The sequence below is a fragment of the Taudactylus pleione genome, unplaced genomic scaffold (genome assembly GCF_031769625.1).
Source record: "Taudactylus pleione unplaced genomic scaffold, aTauple2 ptg000905l, whole genome shotgun sequence".
Classification (NCBI taxonomy): domain Eukaryota; kingdom Metazoa; phylum Chordata; class Amphibia; order Anura; family Myobatrachidae; genus Taudactylus; species Taudactylus pleione.
In genome coordinates, this window is record NW_028285306.1 from 874,387 (window position 1) to 885,000 (window position 10,614).

Here is a 10,614-nt window from a genome sequence, read left to right on the forward strand (position 1 = left end):
ACTCGGGTCCTTACCTAGGATTTAATGTCCCTCTATTACTCGGGTCCTTACCTAGGATTTAATGTCAATCTATTACTCGGGTCCTTACCTAGGATTTAATGTCCCTATATTACTCGGGTCCTTACCTAGGATTTAATGTCCCTATATTACTCGGGTCCTTACCTAGGATTTAATGTCCCTCTATTACTCGGGTCCTTACCTAGGATTTAATGTCAATCTATTACTCGGGTCCTTACCTAGGATTTAATGTCCCTCTATTACTCGGGTCCTTACCTAGGATTTAATGTCAATCTATTACTCGGGTCCTTACCAAGGATTTAATGTCCCTCTATTACTCGGGTCCTTACCTAGGATTTAATGTCCCTCTATTACTCGGTCCTTACCTAGGATTTAATGTCAATCTATTACTCGGGTCCTTACCTAGGATTTAATGTCCCTCCATCACTCGGGTCCTTACCTAGGATTTAATGTCCCTCCATCACTCGGGTCCTTACCTAAGATTTAATGTCCCTCCATTACTCGGGTCCTTACCTAGGATTTAATGTCCCTCCATTACTCGGGTCCTTACCTAGGATTTAATGTCCCTCCATCACTCGGGTCCTTACCTAGGATTTAATGTCCCTCCATTACTCGGGTCCTTACCTAGGATTTAATGTCCCTCCATTACTCGGGTCCTTACCTAGGATTTAATGTCAATCTATTACTCGGGTCCTTAAATAGGATTTAATGTCCCTCTATTACTCGGGTCCTTACCTAGGATTTAATGTCAATCTATTACTCGGGTCCTTACCTAGGATTTAATGTCCCTATATTACTCGGGTCCTTACCTAGGATTTAATGTCCCTATATTACTCGGGTCCTTACCTAGGATTTAATGTCCCTCTATTACTCGGGTCCTTACCAAGGATTTAATGTCCCTCTATTACTCGGGTCCTTACCTAGGATTTAATGTCCCTCTATTACTCGGTCCTTACCTAGGATTTAATGTCAATCTATTACTCGGGTCCTTACCTAGGATTTAATGTCCCTCCATCACTCGGGTCCTTACCTAGGATTTAATGTCCCTCCATCACTCGGGTCCTTACCTAGGATTTAATGTCCCTCCATTACTCGGGTCCTTACCTAGGATTTAATGTCCCTCCATTACTCGGGTCCTTACCTAGGATTTAATGTACCTCCATTACTCGGATCCTTACCTAGGATTTAATGTCCCTCCATCACTCGAGTCCTTACCTAGGATTTAATGTCCCTCCATTACTCGGGTCCTTACCTAGGATTTAATGTCCCTCCATTACTCGGGTCCTTACCTAGGATTTAATGTCAATCTATTACTCGGGTCCTTACCTAGGATTTAATGTCCCTCTATTACTCGGGTCCTTACCTAGGATTTAATGTCCATCTATTACTCGGTCCTTACCTAGGATTTAATGTCAATCTATTACTCGGGTCCTTACCTAGGATTTAATGTCCCTATATTACTCGGGTCCTTACCTAGGATTTAATGTCCCTCCATTACTCGGGTCCTTACCTAGGATTTAATGTCCTCCATTACTCGGGTCCTTACCTAGGATTTAATTTCCTCCATTACTCGGGTCCTTACCTAGGATTTAATGTCCCTCCATCACTCGGGTCCTTACCTAGGATTTAATGTCCCTCCATTGCTCGGGTCCTTACCTAGGATTTAATGTCCGTCCATTATTCTGGTCCTTACCTAGGATTTAATGTCCCTCCATCACTCGGGTCCTTACCTAGGTTTTAATGTCTCTCCATTACTCGGGTCCTTACCTAGGATTTAATGTCCCTCTATTACTCGGGCCCTTACCTAGGATTTAATGTCCCTCTATTTCTCGGGTCCTTACCTAGGATTTAATGTCCCTCCACCACTCGGGTCCTTAACTAGGATTTAATGTCCCTCCATCACTCGGGTCCCTACCTAGGATTTAATGTCCCTCCATCACTCAGGTCCTTTCCTAGGATTTAATGTCCCTTCATTACTCGGGTCCTTGCCTAGGATTTAATGTCCCTCCATTACTCCGGTCCTTAGCTAGGATGTAATGTCCCTCCATTACTCGGGTCCTTACCTAGGATTTAATGTCCCTCCATTACTCCGGTCCTTACTAGGATTTAATGTCCCTCCATTACTCTGGTCCTTACCTAGGATTTAATGTCCCTCCATTACTCGGGTCCTTACCTAGGATTTAATGTCCCTCCATTACTCGGGTCCTTACCTAGGATTTAATGTCCCTCCATTACTCGGGTCCTTACCTAGGATTTAATGTCCCTCCATTACTCGGGTCCTTACCTAGGATTTAATGTCTCTCCATTACTCGGGTCCTTACCTAGGATTTAATGTCTCTCCATCACTCGGGTCCTTACCTAGGATTTAATGTCCCTCCATCACTCGGGTCCTTACCTAGGATTTAATGTCCCTACATTACTCGTGTCCTTACCTAGGATTTAATGTCTCTCCATTACTCGGGTCCTTACCTAGGATTTAATGTCCCTCCATTACTCGGGTCCTTACCTAGGATTTAATGTCTCTCCATTACTCGGGTCCTTACCTAGGATTTAATGTCACTCCATTACTCGGGTCCTTACCTAGGATTTAATGTCCCTCTATTACTCGGGTCCTTACCTAGGATTTAATGTCCCTCCATTACTCGGTTCCTTACCTAGGATGTAATGTCCCTCCATTACTTGGGTCCTTACCTAGGATTTAATGTCCCTCCATCACTCGGGTCCTTACCTAGGATTTGATGTTTCCTCCATCACTCGGGTCCATACCTAGGATTTAATGTCCCTCCATCACTCGGGTCCTTACCAAGGATTTAATGTCCCTCCATCACTCGGGTCCATACATAGGATTTAATGTCCCTCTTTACTCGGGTCCTTACCTAGGATTTATTGTCCCTCCATTACTCGGGTCCTTACCTAGGATTTAATGTCCCTACATCACTCGGGTCCTTACCTAGGATTTGATGTCCCTCCATTACTCGGGTGCTTACCTAGGATTTAATGTCTCTCCATTACTCGGGTCCTTACCTAGGATTTAACGTCCCTCCATTACTCGGGTCCTTACCTAGGATTTAATGTCCCTTCACTACTCGGGTCCTTACCTAGGATTTAATGTCCCTCCATTACTCGGTTCCTTACCTAGGATGTAATGTCCCTCCATTACTTGGGTCCTTACCTAGGATTTAATGTCCCTCCATTACTCGGGTCCTTACCTAGGATTTAATGTCCCTCTATTACTCGAGTCCTTACCTAGGATTTAATGTCCCTACATTACTCGGGTCCTTACCTAGGATTTATTGTCCTTACATTACTCGGGTCCTTACCTAGGATTTAATGTCCCTACATTACTTGGGTCCTTACCAAGGATTTAATGTCCCTCCATTACTCTGGTCCTTACCTAGGATTTAACGTCCCTCCATTACTCGGGTCCTTACCTAGGATTTAATGTCTCTCCATTACTCAGGTCCGTACCTAGGTTTTAATGTCCCTCCATTACTCTGGGCCTTACCTAGGATTTAATGTCCCTCCATTACTCGGGTCCTTACCTTGGATTTAATGTCCCTTCACTACTCATGTCCTTACCTAGGATTTAATGTCCCTCCATTACTCGGGTCCTTACCTAGGATTCAATGTTCCTCCATTACTCGGGTCATTTCCTACTCGAATCTCGGCACCAAATATCCGCTCTCTGCAGCATTCCAGGACGCGGTTAGTGATGGCCACTGAGAAGACTTTATAAGGGCCTTTAAGATCCACCATCCACCAGGGGTCTTTGTCCTTCTTTGTGAAAGAGCATTGGGAACGAAGGTAATTGTTGGCTACAGATCCATCGTTGGCATTTCGAGCACTCCCGAAATAAGAATTAGTGCTGGACTGAGTAGGTATCCCCCGAAGTGCAACATTCGGAGCTGTAAGATATACAGAGTATTTCAATGGATCAATCATCACCGTCCGTATACAATGTTAGCTTGCTGCACTTTAAATAGCACTGGTGATTTCTCTAGTGGGCATGCGGAAATCTCCAGGAAACTTGTGCTGGCACCGTTGGCACAGTGGAGAGGTAGGTATAGTTCATTTGTGCCTGGCATGCTCTGTGGGGCCCCCTGGACACCCATTATATATGCGCCCATGCTCTGAGCAAATATGTAGCAAGGTACAACATTCTGAAAACTAGACAACCTACCACATCAAACCTACGGACCATTTTGTTTATCGATTCAAGGATGGGTGAGATCTGGGCACTGGTACCCCATCTGTGAACTTTTTTTACAGCAGTGGTTCTCAAACTCGGTCCCCAGGACCCCAGATAAGTCACGCTTTCCAGGTCACCCAGCAGGTGCACAGGTGTATTCATTACTCACTGACACATTTTTAAATGATCCACAGGTGGAGATAATTATTTCACTTGTGATTCTGTGAGGAGACCTGGAAAACATGCACTGTTTGGGGTCCTGAGGACCGAGTTTGAGAACCTGTGGTCTACAGTATAGGGGTTTATTGCCTTGTGATCACCAGACAAAAGATACAATGTGGACACATTGGGCCTGATTCAGACCCACTCGCGAGCGGCTGTCCGCTCGCAAGTGGGTCAATGTTATGGACTGAGCATGCGCACGACGGAGGGAGCTCCGTCGTGCGCATGCGCCAGACACGACGAGCGAAGGAAAGTCCTTCGCTCGTTGTGTCCGATCAAAGGGGGCGTGCTGTCAATGTTGATTGACAGCACGCCCCCTTTGGTGGGCGTGCCGGGGGCGTGCCTCCCTGACGGGGGCGTTCCCACGGGAACGCCTCCCGTCAGAAGCCGGCCCACTGACATCACTAGTGATGTCAGTGGGAGTGATTTTGGCTCTGATAGAGCCAAAATCACTCCGGAGCTTGCGGTTGAAAACCTCAACCGCAGGCTCCGGCTCGCAATTTTGATGGTCGCGATGGTCTCGACCATCGCGGCCATCACAATGCACGCTCGTATAGCCTGTGGGTGGTGACCCACAGCTATACGAGCGTCCAGGAGGACGCTCCATGAAAATGGAGCCCGGCCCTCATTCAGAGCGTGCGCTCTGCTCAGAGCGTACGGCTCTGAATGAGGGCCATTGTTTGTAAATAGAGACTCCACCCTTTCAAATGAGCCAGGGTGGGTGTTACTAAACTCTTCAAAGGGGCAAATGCAGTATTGTTAGGGGAGGGGAGGGGGGTTTCATGTGTGTGTGTGTGTCTACATGTATGTAATATATATATATATATATATATATTATATATATATATATATTACATACATATATTTTTATTTGAATAGTCTTGTGAATTACCTGTAAGGAGCCACCAGTCCAATCACGTTACCTGTTATGTATATGTGCAGGGTATGCAGAAGCTGATTCTACAGGAACTGGAGCCAGTGCAAGTTAGGACCTACACACACCTTGTCTTAAGGTTTCAATGTCCTGCCATTTTGCAAAATGCAGCTACCGTGAACTATTATATAATAAGGACATACAGTAAATGTTATATAGGGGTGAAGGTGTCTAAAAATTGGAAACCACTTATTATTATTATACTGTACACCAACTCACCTTTGCAGCAGGTACAGGTAGGTGGGGACAGGACGGGCACCATGTCATTAGGCCCCGCCCTTTGCATAAAAATGCTGCAATTCACGGGTCTGTTGGGAGGGGGCGGGGACAAAATGAGATGATTCTAATGTAATTGTAATCACATTGACCGTTCCCCACTGACCCACAAATTGCGGGGCTCCAATCGTGGGCCACTGGCGGTGGACATTGTGGAAAAAAAAAATCATCTGACGTTGGGCTTCTTCAGAAACACCCCCTACATGCAGGGCCGCCGACAGCTCTGCCGGGCCACAGTACTGGGAGGTGCGTAGCGAGTTTAGGAAGGTGTGGCCAGACCCCCTCCTTACATAAAAAAAATATATAATATAATCACACAGGGGGGGCCAGTGTTTGAGGGGGCTGGCTAGTGTGATCACTACCCCCCGGCACATCACAGGGAGAGAGAGGCCTGGGCTGGGGAGAGGCTGCAACAGAGAGTCATCTATCTATCTGCCCGAAGTTCCGCATAGGGAACTGGGGGGAGCGCTGCCCCTGCTGGGCCCATCCTATATCCCCAGGTCTGTGTAAAGAGTACCCCCCTCCCCTCATGGCTCCCCTGCCTGCGTACTCCACCGCCTCTTACATCCTGAGCACCTTTATGTTTTTTTGTAGTATAGGGCATTGTTTTCCGGTGATCACATGTCTGTAGTATAGAGCACAGGTTCTCAAACTTGGAACCTCATTCAGAGTCCGTCGCAAGCGCTTAGCGCTCACAACCAGCTCGATGTTTTGGTCCTGCGCACGTGCAGCGGCCGCACTGTGCGTGCGCAAGCCCCAGAGCGAGAGAGAAACTTTCTCGCTCCGGAGGTCACTATTAAAGGCGCGGCTGTCGATGTTGATCAACAGCTCGCCCGTTTTGTAGGCGTGGAGGGGGGGTGGCTACACAAATGGAGGCGTTCCTGACGGAACGCTTGCCGTTTTGTGGGCGGCCGCACTGACATCAGCAGTGATGTCAGTGGGGGGTTTCCTGCTCGATCAGAGCAGGAAGCTCCCTGGGGCTTGCGGTTGCCGAGACCCAACCTTAGGGTCTCATCGCAAGCCCCAATGGTCGCGATGGTCTTGACCATCACGACCATCACCCTGGTCGGTCGCTAAGCTGTGGGTGGTATCCCACAGCTTAGCTAGCGACCAGGAGCCGCACTTAAAAAAAGGAAGCAGCCGCCCTCATTCAGAACGAGCGCTCGCTTCTTGCGACCGCCTCTGAATGAGGGCCTTGGTCCTTAGGACCCCAAACAGTGCATGTTTTCCAGGATGTTCTAAGCTCTGAAAAGTGATAAAGTGCAGAGTGATAAACCACCAGCAGCCACTCAGCTCCCAGCTGTCATGTTACAGGATGTGTTTGACAGTTAGGAGCTGAGTGGCTGCTGGTTTATCACTCTCCAGTTTATCACTTTTCAGAGCTTAGTACATCTGGCCCTCTGGATCACTAGTGAAATAATTAGCTCCACATGAGGAACTTTTAAAATGTGTCAGTGAGTAATGAATGCACCTGTGTGCCTACTGGGTGACCTGGAAAACATGACCTGTTTAGGGTCCTGAACAGGGCCGGCGCTAGATGTCTCTGCACTCAGCGCCATCCCGTGCCTCCCCTCCGCCCGCTGCTTCCCTGCGTCCTCCCCCTGACCATAAAATTATACATACAGCAGGTGGGTGGAGGGCAGGGATTTTCTTACGATGGACCAGGCGCCCCTGTGCGGCCACACTGACAGAACGTCTCAGGAGCCAGGCCTGGTCCTGAGGACCGAGTTTGAGAACCACTGATTGGAGGGGGTGGAGCTTAATGTGATGTTATAGAGCCTCGGCCCCTGCCCGACTTTTGAGGTATATGCTGAAGACACGTTCCATTCATCCTTAGTGCTGAAGGTATTAATGTGTTGTTTCTTAGTTTGGGATTTCCAGGTGCTTGTGCTATGGTTGCTTTAGGCACCCCCCACTGCTTTCTAGTCCTCAGGCCCCCATACACTAGGCGACGTATTGTCCGATCCTGCGATGGGAACGGAAACGCTGGTCAGATGATCAGTGATATCATCCATGTTAAATTTCACCGATTTCCAAATCACGATAATTTTTTGGTCATGATCGGCAAATCAGGGAAATCCAACATGTTTGGATTTTACCAGAGATGCCGGGTTGCAGGATAGCAACTTCGCGGCGATTCGTCGGTAGTGTATGTGCCCCTGCCTGAAGAAGCCTAATGCCGCCAATGTAGCAAATTTGTGGGCAGCGGCTGAACAACAATATGCAGATGTTGAAGCCATCGGGGTTTGTATCGGGACGCCCACTGGCGGCTTCACAAATCCAAGTAACTGCGCAGAAAGACGCAGCTTTGGTGACAGGTCATTAAATTATCAGAGTTCCGAGTAACCCTCTGGTGACGCAGAATGGGCGCTGGAGCCATTTACACTGAGTACAAGATCGCAGTCACAGGCTGACACGCCCAAAGATGGTCGCAACACGCCTGCATTTCAGTTGCCACCTCCCTGTTGCCACCTATAAATGCTCCCTGACCGTCAATCACACGGCAAACCAGAAACTTGTGATCGCCAATGGTAATGAAGTTGACACATGCGCAGTGCGACTCAGATGAGACTCAGACCACCGATAATCACTCAACTGCATAAACATCGGCGTTCCGTCCATCCCTGAATCGGGCCCTGTGAGCATTTATGCGTCAACGCTGTGAGGCCGATTAAGAGGTGGACGCTAGATTGATTTTCACGCAATCTGCCGATGTTTGTATATCTGCGCTCGAGCAGGAGCCGCGATGCGAATGTACAGATCTGGGGATATACATGGAGAGGATTACTCCCGCACCAAGTTTATTCTACAGATAGTCATTTTAGGATGAGGATACAACATATTATATTTACCAATAATTCAGATATTGACTCTTTTTAAATACTATAGGTGCCACCCACTAATTTAGATATATACAGACCAAAATTAACAGAGAAAAGAAGAATCAGCTTTGTTAGGTGCGCTCAGATCCTCAAATAACAATATACACAAAAACTATTTTTATTGGGTATACCAGTGGTTCCAAAACTTTTGTGAACCACGGCACCCTAGAGTATCAGCAGTCTTTACACGGCACCACTAAGCCATCCTTAGGGTCAGTTATGTGGTGGTGACAGGTTTGTGCTTCTGTTTGTTCACATATTTACATTACACTGACCATAAATAATTTGCTTTGGTGCTGGACCACCAACCTGAGGCACCCCTGCAAGTGTCCGAGGCACCCCAAGGTGCCATGGCACACAGTTTGGGAACCACTGGGGTATACATTAAAAAAAAAAACAGCATCCTCTGGTCTATGGCCCTGATTCAGACCCGCTTGCTGCTGGAGGCAGCTCGCATGTCTGAAGGGTGGTTTTTTTTTTTTGGACCGGCCTTCTGGCCGCTCGCTAAGCTGTGGGTGACCATCCACAGCTTTAGCTAGCGACCAGGTGATGGTGATGCTTGCGACAAGACCCTTGTGGTAGGGTCTCATCTGCCGCAAGCCCCAGTGAGCTTCCTGCTCTAATAGAGCCGGAAGCTCACTACTGACATCACGTGTGATGTCAGTAGGGCCGCCCCCAAACGGCAGGCGTTCCTTCGGGAATGTGTCTGTTTGGCCAGCCACCCCCCCCTCCCCGCCTACTAAACGGGGCAGCCGCCCCATTTGTAGCGAGCCCCGGAGCGAGTGAATTTCTCACTCGCTCCGAGGCTCGCGCGTGCGCAAAGCCCGCCCATTGACCCACTTGCGAGCGCTATGTGCTTGCGAGCGGGTCTGAATCAGGCCCAATATGTGGTAATAAGAATACTAATGTCCTACTTTATTCATTGTATATAAGAAAAAATATTTTTATATCTTTATAAGAATTGTATGTCCTTAAATAAGGTCATCAAACGAAATATAGTATAAAAATATTGTATATAGAAGTAAAGAGTGATAAAGTAAAGTTATAAATGAATAAAGAGATATTAAAACCACGGCTCTGTGCTGTCTACATTTATAAGTCTATTACAATCTTGTCACTGTGTTTGTCAAAGATATATCTATCATTTAGATTTGATACATATACTGCAGGGATGTTTAATGATACAAATGTAACCATTCAGTTCTGGCTGTTCTGTATTCACTCCAGGCTACACGCCCTCATGTTGTGTTATATATACAACATATGATATGAGGCTTATAATAATGATGATTTGTTATTCAATATATAATATGGTCACGTATTAAATACTTTTTATTCCATAATCATTCATCAAAATAATTAATCCCTAACACGTATAGTATGTAGTCACAAGCGGCAGCTTTGCATGGGAGCTGTGTTTGCGAATTTATTTTAGATGTTTGTTATATTAATTATTCACATGTGTTCAACATAGATAGTTAAGGGTTAAACCAATTCTGAATTGCTTAGTCATTTATTTAGCACACACACGTTAAGGGGCCTAGCCATTAGACCAGGAGGTTTTGGTCGGAACGTTCAGAAAGTCGTCTAATGGATAGCCGGCAATGCGCGTGCACTCTGGGTCCTTGCCGACCCCAACTATCTGTGGAATATGCTCGTCAACCTGACGACGATCGTCAGGTTCCACATGTTCGCAGATAGGAGTTCGGGATCCTGCACTGAATGACGTTCAGTGAACGCTGTACAGTGCGGGCACCGCACCCTGCGACCTGAAGGACTGAACGCTAGACGTTCAGTTTTTAAGGTCGCCTAATGGATAGGCCCCTTTAGAGCTATAAAAATAGTCCGTAGTAGACACTAAATGTCTAATTTAATGTGTGTACACATCCACATATCCCGTTATCATGGAAAGTGATACGGGAGCCAAGGCGCCGCAAAGATGGCGCTGGAGAAAATTAAGGGGGAGGGGCGCTTGGCTGCCAGCAGGCCAGCAGCAGGAAAAGCGGGGGGACGGGCAGGGAGGCCCGTCCGCCCTGTTTTACACCTGGGCCAGCAGGGTAGTCACTAGGGGCACACGTAGGGGTGGGGGCAGC

General features: G+C 47.3%; 1 protein-coding gene across 1 annotated transcript in view; it reads right to left on the reverse strand.

Moving 5' to 3' along the window:
* The window catches only part of LOC148473943 (uncharacterized), a 68,785-nt gene that overhangs the window by 55,387 nt on the left and 2,784 nt on the right, over positions 1 to 10,614 (reverse strand). Inside the window, exon 3 of the mRNA XM_088459326.1 lies at positions 3,635 to 3,923. Within this exon, the coding sequence (XP_088315452.1) occupies positions 3,635 to 3,923 (289 nt within the window). The remainder of the gene's footprint in view (positions 1 to 3,634; positions 3,924 to 10,614) is intronic.